This window comes from Mastigoproctus giganteus, chromosome 12 (assembly GCF_048544385.1).
Source record: "Mastigoproctus giganteus isolate SK-2022 chromosome 12, ASM4854438v1, whole genome shotgun sequence".
NCBI lineage: Eukaryota > Metazoa > Arthropoda > Arachnida > Uropygi > Thelyphonidae > Mastigoproctus > Mastigoproctus giganteus.
In genome coordinates, this window is record NC_143586.1 from 178,729,276 (window position 1) to 178,749,564 (window position 20,289).

General features: G+C 36.3%; 1 protein-coding gene across 2 annotated transcripts in view; it reads right to left on the reverse strand.

Annotated features, from left to right (window-relative positions):
- Nucleotides 1-20,289, reverse strand: part of ptc (protein patched) — a 396,675-nt gene that overhangs the window by 155,842 nt on the left and 220,544 nt on the right. For both annotated transcript variants that reach the window (XM_090385655.1, XM_090385656.1), the window contains exons 13-14: nucleotides 9,385-9,629; nucleotides 1,016-1,245 (exon numbers count right to left, since the gene is read on the reverse strand). In XM_090385655.1, coding sequence (XP_090241781.1) covers nucleotides 1,016-1,245; nucleotides 9,385-9,629 — 475 coding nt within the window. The remainder of the gene's footprint in view (nucleotides 1-1,015; nucleotides 1,246-9,384; nucleotides 9,630-20,289) is intronic.

Here is a 20,289-nt window from a genome sequence, read left to right on the forward strand (position 1 = left end):
GGGGGAGTCACCCTTACAGGTCCAAAAAGAGCTGCAACCTAGTGATCAAACGTGAAGAAAAATAAAGGGTTAGACAAAAAAAGAATGGGTTAAAGAAAGGGTGTCTTTCCTTTTTGTATTAGCTGAAGTTTATACAGGGTTGGATTTAAACTTGTGGCCCTAATCTATAACATTTATTAGCCCCCCCCTCTCTCTCACAATTCACCTGTGAAAATATTAAAAAAGGATTTTTAAGATGGACCGAGGCCCTAAGCTGTAGCAGCTTGTTTAGCATATGTGTAAATTTGGCCCTGATTTTATATGATATTAAGTTTTGCAGTGGCCACTGATGTCATTTGGGGCCTGCAACAAATGAAGCTCTTGCCTTTTTGTAGCTTTACACTAAAATGATTTTGCATACACTGTTAAACAATATGCATTAATATTTAACTATGTACTTCTCTCAAAAAAGTTGAGAAGTACATCAGACTAAGTATACCAGCCTTAATACATGATTAACAAGAAAATATCAGAATGGTAAAACTATTTTACAGAACAAAACTATAAGCTACTGTGGTGTACTGTACAACTGAAAGTTCATAAATCATGTTTGCAAATTGGGCGAGCACTACTTACAGTCTTTTCATTTTAATATTTAATTAACTTTTAGGACCACAACCCAAAAGCTGACGATTGATATATTCACAGTCAAAAGCTAAATCAAACTATAGTTTCAATAAGAATCCAACTACAAAAGTTAAGGGTCATAATTATCATTCTAAAATCATGAAAAGAACTTTAGCTAAATAGCATTAACAAAACTTCAAAACACAAATATACTTCCATCACATCGATTTTAATAATATAAACATCAAAAATTAGTGATTTAGAAAGTGCATGCTGTTTTTTTTTTTTTTTTGTAATTTTCTCAGCTTAAAAGATAGATTAAAGATTTAAATAAAAACCTAAAATCAGAATAATTTAGCTGGGTTATGATAGCATGGAATACTGTATAATGAAAATTCAACCCTATTACCAGAATTGCTGTTTTCTGTCCAACACTCAGATGGTTGCTTAGTTACAGGAGGTGCCAAAACAGTAATAACATGACTGCCATCTGGGGGAAGTGCGTGAGTAACAGCCTGCCTTTTGGGAACATCACTGGATAAATATGAACTAGATCCAAATCTGGACTTTGATATGCTTTTTAAATGATCCATTCTGTTTTGCCTTGAATTCTTCACTGCTGTTATTCGGTTTTCTCCTCTACAAAATTATAACAATATCACCACACAAAAATATTTAATATTAAATACAACTGAATTTACTAACCAATCTTAGTTTTAACCTACAAACATTAATGTTTGCCTTCTATTAATGAATTTAAATTGGTTAAATTGAATTTAACCAAGGTGGCATTTCTTATAATCTCTATAGATGAAGGACGAAAGGCAGGAGGGTGGTCCAAAGTTATTCAATATTTGATATTAAAAGATATTAAATATTAACAAAATTGAGTTTAACCAAAACGGCATTTCTTACAACGTCTTCAGATGAAGGAAGGAAGGAAATCTTATATATATAAAAAAATTAATAATAATAATAAATAAATAGGAGCCAGAGCAGCCCAGAAAACAGTTAAATATAGAAAGACTGTGGCCTCAGGTGGCATGGTAATGTTTTTGAGCTGCTGAGAATTTGTTAATACAGGGGAAACATTGGATACTATGATATGGTCACAGTTCCTTTGTGACCACATCATAATATCCAATTGAATCGGTCAGACAAGACTGCCCTTTAACAAACCCATGCTGTGTCTTAACTATTACTGCAGTTTTGTCTAGGTGATCCTACAATGCTTCTTTAACCAGTGATTTCATTATTTTCCCCAGAACACAAGTTAAACTAACAGGTCTGTAGTTAGTTTGTCACCTTTTGAACCCCCTTTGTGAAATGGTGATACATTTGCACACCTCCAGTCCATGGGGACCTCCCCCGAGTCCAAGAAAGCTCTCATAATTATGGCTAAGGGTTTGCTTACTTCCTTTCCTGCCTCCTTTAATATAACTGGACAGATCCTGTCCACCCCAGGTGCTTTCCTTATGTTTAACTTCAAAAATTTCTCCTCCGCTTTGCTCTCAGTTATAACAAAATCACTTAGCTCCCTGTTTGCATTTGATAAACTTCTGGCACTCCCCTCATTGAATGATTCCTCATGTGTGAATGTAGATGCAAAATACTCACTCAGTTTATCAGCTACCTGAGCATGATCAACAATAGTCAACCCATCTATGTTAAGTGGTTCAATCTGATTCATCCCCTTTTTTCTAGAGTTTATATAAGTAAAGATTTCTTGATATTTGCCTTTGCCTGCTTAACCTCCTTTGTGACTTGATTACAGACTAGTTTATACCTGCAATAGGCTTCTGTGTTACCTCATACTTTATATGTATGGGATGCATACATATAAAGTATCAGGTGCATATAAATTCATATGATATCCATTTAGGACTAAACCTTGAACAGTATTTCTTAGTTGGAATGAAAAGCCTAGTGGCCTCCAAAATTAAGTCCCCGAAAGGCTTCCCATTTAGAATGCAACGTTGGTAATATCTTCAGTTGATCCCACTGTACAGAATTTAAAAACTGTCTGAGACCTCTGTAGTCACCTTTACGAAAGCAAAAGTCCTTTAACTATTTAACAGACTGTCTAAAACTCTCCAATCAAAGTCTGGAAGTAAGGTGGGGGAGGGCATATTGAAAGGTCTTTAGTAGAGGTTGAGACTGTAAAAAAAATGGATATTGGAGTTTGTTCTTAGCACATGTTATGCTTTTCAAGAAAGCATAACTGCCTATCTGTAGCAATCCCAACAACTGGTGATCCAAATTAAAAATTATCAACATACACAGAAAGGAGTTAGCTGTACAGTAATATCAATTAGTTAGTTCAGTTGGTGAACCTGTCTGATATAGTGAGATATATATATGGACACAAAAGTAAGGGTTAATCCAAGCATTAAGTGTCAGGTGCACTCAGAGATGGATGTGGCCGGGTGGTACATATTCTTCGGTTTGCATTCGTTCTGATATCTATTTTTTTGTTGCAGCGCTGAATATGAGTATTTGGGCACAGTGAGTAAAACTTGTTTCCTTGCTTCTTGGCAAGTCACTGTTTTGTCTTATATTTATGTATCTTACTTTCTGTTTTTCAGATTTCACAGACTTTCAAATAAGCTGGATGGTTATCTTTGCAGTTTGAAGGTGCTTGTGTTTATACTGCATGTTTGTACTGTGAAGTCTGTCTGCCTGTATGAGTTCCTTGGATTCACAGTTGGGGCAGAATGAGTCTACTCTGCACACCGAGGATGGCCAAATTTTTAGCACTTGAAGCACCTAACAGGATTAAGGATATAAGGCTGTATATGACAGCTGAGGTATCTGGCTTTAATTCTAGTTGGAAGGGTTGGTGTAGAAAAAAAAAATCAGAATAACACAGTAAGATTGCAATCTTTCTTTGTTTTAACTCTCTATGCCTGTACAGTTTTCTGTTCTTGTACTAATTCTCCTTCAGAAACATTTAGCAAGTTCCATTCATACAGGATGCCTTTACAGGTATTTAGAGTAACATGTGGAGTAATTGTGACAGGAATCTCTGCAAAGTTTGAAATTCCGAGTAAGGCTTTGAAGTGTGTGGTTTGTGGTCTCTATAAGAGAATCTCTGGAGTAGTCTTGCCCCCATTTCGAGTGATCCAGCAGCATACTCTAGATATTTCTGAATAAGAAATGGGGAAATCGCTCTTACATGATATTATTAGTCTTTTTAAACAGTATTAATAGTCTGTCTTTTAGGATGGGATTTGTCAAATGTCAGTTTGGTATGTCCCTGAAGAAACTGAGCTCAGAGTGACCATGTGAAAATTAGGTGTTAGTAATCAAACTATGAAAAAGAAGAAGATAACTTTCCTTTCAGGCTCTTTCAGTACTTTTGAAACAAAATCTGCTATAAATAAAAAGATTTATTAATGATAGAAACACAAAAGAACTAAAAATTTCTTCACAAAATCGTAGTTAAAAAGTTCAGAGAAATTGATCAGACACAAATTACTTGGTATCTGAGGCCTTTATACAAAGCAACAATGGTATCCTTCAACCTACTTGCAAAAATACTATAAAAGATAGCATATATCATGTCTCTTAGCCAATCATTTAAACAGGTGGCTAAGAAGATAAATATGAATAAGAAGAATTTTGATATCTGACTGTATCATAAAAAAATAAGTACTTTTCAATCCTGATCCAATTTTAACTCCTCTCACATAGCTCATAAGCAAAAGCAATTACAGTGGACATAGTTTTAATTTCATTTCATTTAGTAGGGAAAAACTATAGAAACTGCAGACAAAGTGATACTGTCCAAGTTTTAAACCCAAATGGATATCAGATGAACTGATGAGACTAGTGATAGGAAAGAGAAAATACATAGGTAGATTATAATTTATCAGGAACCACAGAAGCCTACAGTAAGTATAAACTATTCTGCACTCAAGTTGCTATAGGAGTAATGCATGTTAAGAGAAGCCTTTAGCTTACAAGTTGTGCAATTGCATCATTTCAGTACATAGCCAACTACTTTAGTTATAAATTGGCATCATTAAGTATATCTCTTATTGTGAATACTTTCATGAGTTGCATTGACATTGCACTACCTCAAATAAGTAACACTTCACCTTAGGAGGACTAATGTTACTTATTCTCAGCGGATACAATCACCCATACGGCACCGTTTCAGAGCTTATTGGCTCATCAGTGGGAGAGGCAAGTACCCTGGTGTTGCAATGATGACAGCCCAGTTGCAAAGTATAACTCCACAATACGAGAGATGCCCGATAGTGTCTTCGGATAGTGACAATAGTCTTCTCCTATGCTGAAGCACTACTTATTTGAGGTAGTGCAATATCACAGCAATTCTTTGTGAAGGTATTCACAATATGAGATATACTTAATGATACCAATTTATAACTACTTGAGTCACATAGGGTTCAGTGTTCAGCTCACTGTTGTTTTGTATATTTATCAATGATATTGATGAAGGTATATCAGGCTTAGTGTCGAAGTTTGCAGATGATACAAAGATTGGCAGGGTTGTTAATGACAGTGTGCTATTGCAACAGGATCTAGAAAATTTGGGCAGATGGGCTGAGAAGTAGGCAACTAAAGTTTAACATTGACAAATGCAAAGTACTGCATATGGGTAGAAGTAACCCCAGAGGAACAGACCAACTGTGTGGTATTACACTTAGGGTGGTAGAAAATGAAAAAGACCTGGGAGTAATTGTGCAGTCAGATATGAAGTTTTCTGAGCAATGCAGACAGGCTGCAAGAGCAGGTCATAGGGTTTTGTCAATGATATTCAGGAATTTTGCTAGCAGGGAAAAGGAGGTGATTATCCCTTTGTATAAGGCAATGGTTAGGCCATGCTTTGATACTGACTGATTTCTTTTGACATCAGAAGCTTGTCTTTTATCTGGAGGATATCACAGGCTCACTAGCATGAAAGGTGTGAATGGTGACTTTTAGTTCTTACAGACTTTTCAGCCTGTATTCCTGTCTGAAAGGTACTAGTATGATCCGAAAAATATGAGCTCTATCAGTTTTGGTTTTGAGTGGAAACAAGGCTGACACTGTGAAGTGTGTGTACATCTCCCTGTTTGTTTAGAATAATATCTACAATTTCATCAATTTATTTAAATAACTATACATAGAAATATTCACTTTAATAAGATTAATTTACATCTTCCTGAATTAAGAAAATATATAAAAAATAAAATACTGTGTACAGGTCTGGAGTCCTCATTTTAGGAAGGATCTAGATTTGCTTGTGTGTGTACAGAGAAGGGCAACAAGATTGGTGAGGGGAATGAAAGGATCCTCTTACCAAGAGAGGCTTAAATTCTGCAAATTGCAGTGGCTGCAGACTAGGCACCTGCAAGGTGATCTGATTGAGGTGTATAAGGCCTTGAGCAAGCTGAATTCTGATGGGATTCTTCCACTTGCTCAGATTACAAACCTAAAGGGGCACAAATTCAAATTGAGGAAAGACAGTTGTAGAATAGATGTGTGAAGATTTGACTTTAGCCAGTGGGTGGTTAATTGCTGGAACAAACTTCCACCTATCATTGTGAAAGTTGATAGCTTAAATAAATTCAAGGAGGAACTGGACAAACGTTTAGAGGGAATGGTTCTGTGAATTTTTTTTTTTCTGGCTGATGCTACATAAGTTCATATGCTTGCTTTCTTGCGTCACATGTCTCTATTACTATTTTACTATTATTATTAAGAACAAGATAAAATATCAAGAATTAACAGTTTATGTAACACTAGAAGGAAAAAATTCAATGGTATGAATGGCATAACTACTGATGATCTTGCAAAGGTGGGTGGGAAAAAAAATCAAATATTTTCTATATATATTAGATGTTTTTATGGCTAGGGATATCAGAGGTATACCTAGGTTAAGTGACATGGGGATTTCTGGCACAATGACAATTAAGGCTAAACTCATTGTGAATTATTGTCTGTTGCTAGAGTATATCATATACTTTAATATTTTTCAGATACTTAAATAAATCAGTTAAACAGCCTGCATCTTTTTTTTAGAAAACCCACATTTTTAGATGAAGAAATATTTGTAATGTGCTTATGTCGAGAGACATAAGCACATTACAAATGAGAGATTTTGAGAGAAGAGAGATTAGAAATTAGGATAATCCCCAATAGAGTTATATGATCTTGTCTGAAATTGGAGCGATATTGAAGATAAGCATTGGAGCAGAAGGAACCTTTTTGCGAGATATAAAAAAGGGCTGAGTTTTAGAAGGATTGAAATCAACTAAGTTATCTTTGCCTCACTTGAGAATAACCTGGAGATCATTCATTGAAGGTGGATAATCGAGAAGTTGTTTGTGCAGGGAAAGGTTTCTCAAACTGGAAGGTGGAATGCAGTGTGCTATCATCAGTAAAACTATGGATATGATTTCTGATCAATGGAAGGTCATTAACATACAAGAGGAAAACAGTGGGAGAAAGAATTGAACCTTGAGGAACACCAGCATTGGAAGAGAGAGCGATCATCTACATCACCTGCAGTGAGCAGTCAGAGAAAACTGGATTTCCAATTACAAAAAAAAAAAAACAGTTGGCAAACCATAAGACAAGCTTATTTAGATGGCCTTTATGTCAAACATGATCAAAAGCCTTTGAAATGTCGAGCAACTGCTTGAGTTTCACCAAATATTTCCATTGAATTTGTCCACAGATAGGTAACATAAGCCAGAACATCACCAATGGATCGACAGTGACTGAATTCATACTGGTGATTGTTGATCAGAGGGAAGATTTCTAGATAGTTTAGGAGTTGCCAGTTATTTGATTTCTCCACTACTTTAGAAAGAAGGGTAGAAGTGCAATGGTATGATATTGGATGGGAGGGATTTTTCACCTTTTTCAGGAATTGGCTAGATATGAGCAAATTTTCAAACAGAAGGAAAAACACCTTTGGAATAAGAAAGTGAAAAAAGGGACCATAGAACAAATGCAGAAATACCATCAGGAACTTTCTTAGCATTAAAATTAATCAAAACCATTCTAACTTCCTTTTGATTGACGACCAAAGCAGGCATCGAATAGAGTGTACTGGGAATGGTGGGAGGGGACTAACAAGATCATCAATACATGTTGGAAGAAAAATAGGATGCTAGCAGGTTAGCTTGAAGTGGAAACAGAACTATCTGGTTTTGACAGAGGTAGGAACAGAGATAGGCAAAAGTTGCGGCCAATACCTTTGGCAAGAGACCAGAATGCTCGGCTACCATTTGGACAAGAAGCAAGTGTTCTACAATTAGCCTGTTTTAAATCTAGTTTGGACTGATTAATAACTGCTTTACAATTGTTGTGAGCTTTGATGCAGGCAGAAAATGAATTGGGAGAATCAACTCCTTGACATAACATAGCCCTGACAATGCCCCCAGCATACACACTACTTGGACTCTCTCCAGTTACTAGCTGGAAGATTAAATGCAGCAAGATTATACACTAGCTGATCCGGAAGCTTTCTAGAGCGTTACCAAAGTAACTCTAGGAAGGAAGGAAGGAAGGAACCATCACTGGACCAGAGTTTGGTCCGGTGGACTACTAGTGGCTGGCCTGCAAACACCGTTTTAGAGCTGTACTCTCGAAATGTAAGGAATATTAGATCTCGCCATGATGTCCATCATAACCTCAAAAGATCAATCTTACTGCATGATGGAAAAGATTGGGGAGGGGCTTGCCAGAGCTTTGCTCTGGAGACTAATCATGGGTTTCACTATTTCAAGCCTCCAATAAGCAAAGTGGTGGTGCTGCACTGGTTGATGAGAGTCATCTACCACCTAGTATCCCCTAGTAACACAGAAGGGTACCATACAGAAATGAGGTGTGGTGCTCATCTCCCCCCCCCCCACTTATGTTGTTATGCACCTGGATGGTCACCTCCAGTATGCTATGTGCCATATTTCAGGAACTGAACATGGGGGTTATTACTATACCCAAGATTGCTAACAGTCCCACTATCGCAAAGATGCAAGCAGAGGATTTGGTTATCACAAACCGACTGAACTTCACCAAAATTAGGTGAATTTTGCATCCTTTCTTCTTGACTCAAGTGTCACTTAAATATCAGTTTCAGTGTTTTAGACTCCCAGGTAGCAAAACCAGCTTGGCATATCTGAGAATGTCTGCAACAGCCTTGAGCCAATAAATCCAATCTTGCTAGTGTGTGAGTGACCAACCCACAAGGTCCAATCAATATCAGTAAAATTAAAATCTCCCATTATAATTAAAATTATAATGACAATGCCCCCCTTCTGATTTAATGGCTAACTATTGATTTAATGGCTAACTATTTCTCTGTATAGCTGTTTGTTATAATCATCACAGTTATTAGGCATAAAACACTACTTTTTTTTGTTTTCCCAGTGTCACCTGGATGCACTGCCTTAGATTTAATATGCTTCTTAACTAAATGCACATACTCCCCCTCCTTCAGTTCTGTCTGTCCTTTCTGTACACATTGTATACTTCTCCTTAGAGAAGCAGTGCTATTACATGTGGTGCAAGACAGGTAACTTGTGATTTGTTAAATAGCATCAGATGTAATCATATATATTTGTATCAAACAGCTGGCTATGTACAAAATGGTGTTTTGACACTTAATTACTCAACTTAAATCAAGCACCAAGATGTTTATTGCAATGACTGGAATAAAGTGGGTTTTAGTTATCAAATGAAAAAAGGATAGGGATGGTGCCATTTGTGTCATAAAACCATAGAGTTAGGTAAAGCAAGTGAGAAAATTGGAACAATTCATACCTACTAATACAACAAAGTAGGTCTACCCTTCTGGCATCCTTTCTTCTTAGATCAAGGCTAACAATAGCAGGGAACACAAAGAGCATTGCTGCTACATTAAATATAACCAGAATAGCTGCTTGTAATACAAAAGCTCTTAGAGCAGGAATAGGTATAATAGCTGCAGCAAAGAAAGCACACATGTTGCTAAAAGATGTAAGCAGAACATTCACTCCTGTTCTTTTTAAGCATTCTCCTGTCTGTACCTATGAAAATTAAAAAAAATAAAAATAAAAAAAATGTACACATAAATAAATGACAATGATATGCGAAATCATAATCAGTATAGTGCTTTCTTTTCTACTACTGTTAGCCCACACAAAATTACAAATTTCAGATGATATTAACAATGCAACTAAAAGAGTTATCTTTTAGGAGTAAATTCACTGAATGGGTATTAGGTCACTATCAAAAAACCAAGGTATCAGTTTTTGATAGTGACCAATTTCTTTGAATAATTTAAGCTTCTTTCAAAAAATGAACTTTTTTGTACATAAATGTTTCTAAATAGTAATTTATTCATATTTTGACTTAACTGCTTAACAATTGATATTACTGGCAAAAATAAAATTAGAAGAGCAAAAATATTTTTAAAACTATTTCCAAAAAAAAAAAGCACATCATTACTATTTTTAATGCAACAATACCATCTACATTATTTATCTATCACTTTCAACTTGCACACTCCTGCATCAAACAACTGAGGCTCACAATTATAATCTGAAATTTTCAAAGCGCTATCAATCAACTGGGTCCATTAGTACTTATAGTGGAAAATGATGCAAGAACTCAAAGCTTAAACAGCATCAGCAAAAAAAAAAAAAAAAAAAAATGCGCATACTATCTGCTAGCTGAAGACTAACTTCTGCACATCTACCCTGCAACTGTCCTTTAATTTCAATTGTGCCCATCATATGTGTGCATGGGGGGGGGGGAATGGTTGTTTAATGGCAAATGAAATTCCCAGAGGTCAGTTCATCCTAGATGGATCCATGCCCTGTAAGAATGTTACATATATGCCTGGGGAAAACATGGAGCCCTAGGCTGATCATTTTCAGTTCTGGTAAAAATTGCCTAGTTATCGCACCTTTGGTACTTTCTTCCCAGTGCACCTACCATATTCTGTGCAGTTGCTCTATGATATGCTTTCTTGCTTGATATCTCTGTTAGTATCAAGACTGATGTCAAGGATAGTTGTGGCTGTACCTTTCTTATGAAGATAGATAAAACCATGCATAATCACTTCAAGATCCAATGGCAGGATGCCTGCCAGAACATGTAAGGCAGAAGTATTTACAGTACAGAATGCCCTGGTGGTATGGAGTAAAATGGTTTGTTGAATCCAGTTTCTTAGAACTGCAGCTCTTTGGCACCAAACACCTGCACCATAGCATATCACTGGGAGGAAGACTGCTTTATAAATCAATGCTAGTGTTCTTTTTTTCAGTCCCCAGTATATTCTGGTTATCATGTGGGCATAATTTCTGACCTTTTTTTTTTGCCAGATGCACTAAGTATGGATAGAAAGTTAGTGTCAAAGAAAGGGAAAAAAAAAAGTACAGAAAGGACACAGATGCATCCAATCAACATAGGTGGCCAGTGCAATGTTGAGTCAGTTTGGTGTGACAAACACCGAGAAAATCAAGTTGAGAGCAGGTGTGTGTTGTAGGCCAATGACTGAGCACAAGAACAACTGTACGGAGAAATAGAGTGGGCCAGTAGACAAATCAGAATGTCTTATAATGGGAGGTTTTAAATTCTCAGATATTGACTGGAACTTGTGGATTGGTCACTTGCAAGACTTTTGGGGATTTATTGGATGACTGTTTTCTACAGCAGCAGCAGGATCAAGAGGCAGCCACAGGCAGTGATTATTCATGCATTAAGAATCTGCAGATAAAAGAATGACTAGGTGGAAGTGTGATCACATACTGATGTGGGATTTACTTAAAGATGTAACTACGATCGGGGTAAAGGGAAGGGTTTTTGCTTTTGCAAATGAAATAATTTTGATATCACAGAGTAGAACATTGGTTATCCAGAACAATTTGAAAGGATGATTTTTTTCTTCTTTTTTTATTAACGGTAGTACAGTAAGCACCGGTTATATTGATCACGTTTGCAAATTGAATTTTGATTATAATAAGCAAAAGATTGAGTTTACTACCCATTTATAACAAATTGTACAAACAAAAAGCCCAATAAACCAAAAACTGCAAATTGCTTTGTTTTATGGTTGTGACCTCTGTCTTATGTGACCTTAAGAAATCAGAGACTACTAGGTTTTCTTGGAAACCATGATGAATTTCAGATTAGTTTAGCTCCAGATTCGGTAAGAATAATATTGGGCCGAAACAGTGCAATTTATTATTTTTCTCAATTTTTTACGGTAAAATGTGAATGAAAAGAAAACACATAGTTTTAACATTGCAACAAAAAACAATTATTAATAGAATTAGAAATGGTGAAGATTTAGGAAATCTCTAAAAAGAGTTTAAATGTGGGGACTTCAACAATTTACAACAAGAAAAATTCAAATGCTATAACAGAATTTGTTGATTATGGACAGTGAAGGAGGATCTATCAGGAAAAAGATTATGTCAAAACCTGAAAATGCCGCTTTAGAGATTGCACTTTATTTATACTGCAATAATTAAAGACAAACACCAGCCAAGGAATAAAAAAAAAAAAAAAAAAAAAAAAAACTTGTTCTTAGTTCCAGTACATACTGCTTTTTCTCCTCCTCCTATGTTATCTCAAAGACCTTTGTATTATTTACTCGAATCGGTTTTTCCCTTTCTTTTCTTACATCTATATCAAGTATGCATCTTACCATTCTGTGATCACTTCCAACATTTACCTTGTTCAGGACAGTAACATCATTTACGATATATCTTCTGTTAGTGAGGATGAAGTCTATTTCATTATTTTCCTTAGAACAGACATTAAGTTAACAGGTCTGTAATTCCTCATGTGCCTTTAATCCCATTTTATGAATTGGAGATACAGTCCCAATTCATAAAACATCCATTAAGGATGTTTTATGAATTAATATAAGGATGCTCTCATAATTGTGGTTAAGGGTTTGCTTACCTCATTCCCTTAATATAATTGGATATATTCCATCCACCACAGGTGCTTTTGTTTTATGTCCATCTTCAACAATTTCTCCTCCACTTTCTTTCAGCTATCAACAAAGTCATTTAGTTCTTCGTTACAGTTTGATAAACTCCTACCCTCCCCTTCCCTAAAGAATTCCTCATGGATGAATGTAGATGCAAAATATGTATTCAATTTGTCCACAACCCGAGCAGGGTCATCAACAGCTAACCTAGAGGTTCCCAAACTTTCTCGGTTCACGGTGCCCCTAGGCTAAAAGAAATACCTAACACAGTGGTTTTCGACCTTTTAATAATCAGATTCTGTGTGTGTGTGTGTGTGTGTGTGCGTGCGCGCGCGCTTGTGTATGATAGTTTATTATAATATAGTGATAGTTTATTATTATAATATATGTGAGTTTATTAAAATAAACTAATTATAAACAAAATTACAATTCATAATACAAATTATACACTGCCCTACCACTAATATCTGGACACCCCTCCATGGATGGGGAAACAGGTTCTATGTATGCAACACATCACAGAACCTGCTATAAATATGCACACTGAACTTCGAACAGACAATTGTAAAAGTGGGAATGCAAGATGACAAGTTCAACAGAATTGATCACCGCAACAAATGCTAGACGCTGATTAACATGGTGTAAGGAGCACGAATCCAGGACTGTAGAGCAGTGGAAAACGGTCCTATGGACAGATGAGTCAAGGTTCACAAACTACCAGTCTGATGGCAGTTCCTGGGTGTGGTGAATGCCAGGGGAACAGTTTCTTCCTGATTGTATCCTTCGAACAATGAAGTTTGGTGGAGGCAGTGTCATAGTATGGGGCTCCTTTCATAGTTTGGCTTGGTCCCATTAGTTGTTATCAACAAAAACATGAATGTTCTGCAATACCAGGACATCCTGGACAATTATGCACTTCCAACATTATGGCAATACTTCGGGAAAGGCCCATACCTGTATCAGAAAGACAACGTGCCATGCCATACTGCTAGGGTTATAACAGAGGACATGGGTGTCAAAGTTGGATTGGCCAGCCCAGAGTGCTGCTGAACCCTATCGAGCATCTTTGGGATGTATTGGATCATGGGATACGTGCAGATCGCCCAAAGAACAAGGCTGAACTGGTGGCTGCAAACAACGCCGAGTGGAGGAACATATTAGTGGAAATTTATAAAAAAGCTGGTAGAGAGTATGCTGCGAAGATTGAAGGCTATCACAAAAGCAAAAGGTCTCAAAAGGCACAAAATATTAAATGAAACAATAAGTTTTTTTTTGTATAAAGGCAAGTGTCCGGATATTAATGGCAGGGCAGTGTATATACTTATATAATAATTTTATTCTTTATATAGAGGTACTAAATAAACATAAATTACAGATCACCACAAAATTAAAAAGATATGGAACAACAGATACCACACACCCTTTTATAATGAAATAAATATATAAATAAAAAAAAAAAAAAACTTTAAATAACTTCAACTCAAATTACTAGGATGTTGTTGCGGCACCCTTGTGTCCCATGGCACCCAGGTTGAAACCACTGAGTTAACACATAGATATCAAGTGCCCAATGTGATTTAACCTCTTCCTTTTACTGTTAATAAAATCACAGAAGTCTTTCTTGCTTTATTTTGCATTCTTTGCCAGACCTCAATCTGCCCAGCTTCCCTAACTTCCTTTGTGACTTGATTACAGATTAATTTATATCTACCATAGGCTTTTGTATCACCTGATAATTTATATGAATCACATGCACTTTTCTTCTCTGCCATGTTTCTCAATAGTTCATCTGACATCCATCAGGTGCATAAGTACACATGCCTTGAGTGACCAGGGTTCAAGCCTGTGACTGTTAAATAAGGTGCTGTTTTTGTATTCTGTCTATCTTGTGAACTTCTCTAACCGTTTGGTCGTCCCAAAGTATAAACAGAAAATTTATTTATTTATTAAGTCTAAGGCATGAACATTATTTCTTTGTTGGTACGAAAAGTCTAGTATCTTGTTTGATTACTTCTCTGAATACTTCCCATTTAGAAATTTGCTGTTGGTAACATCATCAGTTGGACCCTCTGCACAGAATTTAACTGTCTGAGACCACTGCAGTCATCCTTACAAAAGCCTTTCCCTTTATCCTTGACAGTAGTTATGTATTTAGTTTCATTTATGTTGTATGCTTGTTTCTGAGAAGCAGGGGTTCTGTTTTTGTTTTTCTGGCTTGGTTCTCTCTTTTTTGCAGAAATATGGTTTACCAGTGTCCACTTACTCATTAGCAAAAATTTCTAAGCTTTCAAGTCTGTTTTCTATTGACTTCATTTAGTCTTGTTGGCAGAGTTCTGTTATGGATTAGTCTCCACTATTTGATTTGAAGTGAGAATACTCTTATTTTAGTTGGAAGAGTGATGGGTGCATTTTTTTTTGTTCTAGAAATTGTAGCAGCAGACTTAAAAGTTCTTGAACTCTGAGAGGAGAATGATTCACCAATTGAAAGTTTTTATACATGATTATTCCACAAGATGGGTTGCCTGTATTTTCTGGTTGTATTATTTTCTTGGCTTCCAGTTAAGATGTATTGTATTCAGCTTGATATTTTTTTAATTGCTTTTCTCTTTTCCCAATTTTGTATAACTGTAGAAAGCTGAATGTTTGCCTTTACAGTTAAGACATAGGGGGTTTATGGCTGTGCATTTATCACTGTCATGCTTTTTTGAGCTATATGAACAAGCTGATAATCCTTGATGAGCTGTCTATAAACATCCATGACATTTATAACACTAACTGGGTTAGTGTATGTTCTCTCAAACAACAATTTAATTATCATGGTTTAATGGATGATGGTGATCTTGGCGAGTTAAAATTCGAGATTATATTTCTTGTTTGGATGATATTTCTTTCTCTCCATATGGGAGTTTGTTTGATGCCAATGACATCCTGTTCTTTTAGTTCATCATAGATTTCCTCCTCTGTGATATCTAATAGATCTCACTCAGAGATTATCACTCCCACACAATGTGTTGCGAGTTCTATAAGGAGAGAGGGGGATTATAGTGACTGAGACTACTCCAAAGTTTGTTCTTTTTAATAAATGTTCTGTCGGTTTTGGACTGCCTGCTTTGACTAAAATGTCTCCAGACCTCAGTTGTTTGACTGAGATGGGAGTTCCTCCTATTCCTACTACCTTTCTGAATGAATAATGGGCTCATTCTTTTTTGTCTTGTTCACCAGTAGAATGTATTGAGGTACATTCTACTGGTGAATAAGTATAATAAATAAAATAAATTTTCTGTTTATACTCTGGGACAACCACATGGTAATAGGAGTTCACAAGATAGCAAGAATATAAGAAACAGCACCATATTTAGCAGTCACAGGCTTGAAACCTTATGCACCCTTGCACGAGACCATTTGGTTATGGCGGCCTGTATGTATTGAGATACAGCAGTGTGACTTTCATTTGTTTTTGTCTTTTGGTTGAGTTGTTGCATATTAGGGCTTACAATACTAAGATTCTGGGATCTCGAATACCGGGATCGCAGTAATTTTTTTTCGGTATTCAAATCCCAGTTTTTTGGTACTAATTAAAAAAATAATTATCCATGATTTATTCACATAAAGGTTATAAAATCGACAACAACAAATCATTAATACTGCTCAATTTGCAAATGATGAATTGTTATACACAGTACAAATACAATGGAAACCTGAAAATGTCATGAAACTGTAAGACAAAATCTTATAAATATATTTTTCTCTTAGTAAGTGCAGTGTGGTATGGAAGTAAAGCACTTAAGGAATAACAAAAACATCATCATGGAAATATTTCCATAAGTGGCAGTAGGCCTGGCAGGGCAATTAAGGAATATGGTGAACAATGGTATGGCGGGTGTGGAAGGGTTAAAATTAAAAGCTTCTGAACAATAGTTTGATCCCTCTATTACACCGCTACTTGATGATGCAACACTTAGTGCATTTTGGGAAAGGATTTGGGTATGGAGCAGTTCAAAAGTATTGCGAAAACAGTTGGTCTTGAGGTAAAAGATGAAAGTGTTTCATTGTGCGGGAAAAATATTCTGTTTTTCCCACAAAAGGAAGAAGAGCGAGTTTAAAGACTAACACTGTGATTGGGTCAGGTTTAAATTAGATAGGGAGACATTTGCAAATATGTGCAAACCCCCCCTCTGGGGTTTGCACATAAGCTTGCATATAAAAGTATGTACAAGGGTCAATTCCAGCTTGCAATCAATTCAATAACAATAAATAAATAAATAAGGAAATAAGGAAACAACCACAAAACCCTCTTTTGTTGCACCAAAAGAGGGTTTTGTGGTTGTTGTTGTTCGGAAGGGTTGCATCCAGTGGTAGTTCTGGGTTCAGTTTGGGCCCGGTTCTGGGAGTGTCCAACAGTGAAGGGTTCCGCTGGGCATGTTCCTGTGCTAGAAGTTAATTCAGAAGTTGAATAACAAGCCAGTCAGATAGTGCTCTGGCTTCTACTACTGCTGTGGTAATTTCCTTCAGTATTAACGGAGAACTGTTCTCAAAATCCCGAAATAAGACAGTACTGGAAGAGCTATACAGCAGAAATGCAGAGTTCAACTAAGAAGAGAAAGAGACATTTGAAAGAGAAGGAAGGCAAGTCCTCTGAACTGTGTTGTTTTGGAAATGGTACTTAGATAAAGTGGGAGATTATTTTAGAGTAAGGTTATTAAAGTTGAGGAAACATGAGAAATAAGGAAATGTTCAGTATTGAGTTGGTTTATTGGTTGAAGTTGTAAAGAAAAATTGATATTTTTAAATTAAGAGAGATTACACGGAATTGTTAGTATTAAGTTAGCTGACTGATCGAAAGATCAGTCCACCTTTCGATAGATTCACCTTTGCGGTGATTTGGCTAGCGATTCCCTGACCATTATTGGCCTCGTGGTCCTCTGTTGAGATGTGGCATAATGGTCAGTCTATTTTTGTTTTGTTTTATTTTATTGTAGTTCACATCTCTGCTCGTGATATTTCACATAAATTTGGACCTGGTGCCCGTCAGAGGGGGGGTGCCGTTAAATTTCATTTAATTGGCTATTCAAAATTATCTTCGAGAGTTTCTGCTGCAATAATTTTATTCTCTTCCCTCCCTGTTGGTTTGATCGTTGTGTATAATTTCACAATTTTCGTTCTTCTGTCTTGCCATGCTGCTGGCATTTTTATTTATTTTTTTTTATCATTATTCTCACTTAAGTTTATATATATAACTATATAGTATCGGTGTTGTTGTTGTTGTTGTTTGGTTTTTAGGAGCATTAGCAACTAAGGCCATATTGCTCCGGGAATATGCGGTGGTCATTCCCTGACCTTTCCGCATCCTCCGTATTTGGTGGTGACGGGCTCGAACCCCGGTCTAATCAAGAAGCGTGTGCTACGCACTGCTGCTCAGTATCGGTGTAAATACACCATAGTTAACCCATAAACTTGAGCTACGTATGTAGCGTATAGGGTATTGTTTTAATTGTATCTCATATTGTGGTTGCCTTCACAACGAGATAGCTGCTATTGCATTACTTCAAATAAATAACGCTTCTCTAGTAGAGAAGACTACTGTTTCAGCGGTACCACCAACCAGACGATCATTTCAAAGCTATTGGGCTTCATCGAAGCCCTATAGCTTCTCGTGAAGGCAACCACAATATGAGATGCAATTAAAACGATGCCCTCTACGCTACATACGTAGCTCAAGTTTATGGAGTAACTATGGTGTATTTACACCAATACTATACAGTTAATTATCAAAACCCATAAGGATTATGCCTTGTGCATTTCATTTTTGAAATATATATGTGTGTGTGTGTGTGTGTGTGTGTGTGTGTGTGTGTGTGTGTGTGTGTGTGTGATATAGATAGTATGAACCAGAGCATTACAGCTCTGGTTCATACTATGTATTTGCAATGTATTTGTATTATTTTACAAATATATATGATATATAAATTAGTAGTCTTTATTTGGTTTTTAGGAGCATTAGCAACTAAGGCCATATTGCTCCAGGGATATACGGTGGTCATTCCCCGACCTTTCCGCATTCTCTGTATTTGGTGGTCAGGGCTCGAACCCCAGTCTAATCAAGAAGAATATGAAGTTAGTTATTTATTGTTATTTGTTTTTTTTAGGAGCATTAGCAACTAAGGCCATATTGCTCCGGGCATATGCGGTGGTCATTCCCTGACCTTTCCGCATTCTCCGTATTTGGTGGGCATGGGCTTGAACCCAGGTCTAATCAAGAAGCGTGTGCTACGCACTGCTGCTCCTGCCCACCTGTGTGAAGTTAGTAGTGAAGAGCAATGCACTAGCGTTACGGTACTAGTAACGCTAATTATGGAGAACAAAGGGCGAATGGAACAGAAATCATTATCACGGTGAACAAAGAAGGGAGCTAAGATAAAGGAGAAGTAATAAGGAATAATAAGAATAACTTATGCTGTTTGTCCTGTAACCTCAGCTCTTTTTTCAAAAGCCAGCCACCGAAATCAAAGGAGGAAGCGGCAATAAGTGGGTATAGCCTCTGTTTCTGATATGAAATACACGCCGCATGTAAAAAGTAGGTAAAGTTTGTTTAAGGTAGGTAAAGTCAGCTAAAATAATTTTTTTTAAAAAATTAATTAACTTTAATCATGAGGTGTGCGTATATTTTATGGCCGTTTTGTGCCACTAATTAAATATGTACCAAAATTAGATCCAGTTTAAACCATAACAGTTTCTTAAGAGCTCACTTTATTCGGACAGTTAGTGTGGCTGCTTATTTTATTTTTTTATTTTTTTTGTTTTTAGAATAACTATGTTTAATAATTTTTGCTAGAATATTTATTAAACATACAGTTATTCTAAAATGATCAATATGGCGTAATGTTGGCCCACATTATATATAATAATTTATTGTAATAAAAGTTTGATTTAAAACATGAATTTAAAACATGAATTCAAGTAATTACTTGTTTTTTCCTTACTTTATTGCACCTAACTGTCATCAAAATTTATTGCAAAAAAAAATTTTTTTTTTTTTTTTTTTTTTTGGGAATACCAGTATCGATACCAGTATCCCGGTTTCATAAATTAAGAATACCGAAATACTGGTATTAAGATTTTGACCAGTATTGTGAGACCTATTGCATATGTACACTGGTTGAGTGATGTTATCCATGTTAGCTCCTTTTTGTTTGGGGTGGGTGGGGGGAAATCATCTTTACTACCCAGGTATCTGATCATGGCCATGGGGAGGCAGGAGCAGTGCCATCAGGTGGCTAAGCAGTTATTAGAGTTAGTTTCGTTAGTAAAATAATAAAAGGACTGAGAGGAAGGTGAATTTTCTTTCTGGGCTCTTTAAACTTTCAAAGTATAGAACTACTTTACAGAAACTGAACAGAAATTAATACACTTAACTTTATAACACCATAAAATTGCACAAGATTGTTTGGCACTTGGGGCTGCACATAAACAAAAACTAGTTGTGATCATAACAGAGAGAGAGAGAGAGAGAGAGAGAGAGAGAGAGAGAGAGAGAGAGAGAGAGAGAGAGCGAGGCATAAAGGAGGAATTATAAAAACGTGGGAGAAGACTAATAAAAAAGTGAAAAATATTTTTCAGATTCAAGGGAAACTGACAATGTGCATTAGCCAAAGTAAAAGAAGTCTGTTATTACTAATACAGTCAGTCCTCGTATAATACGTGTTTGCACTACACGAATTCGATCATACACGATTTATAAATAG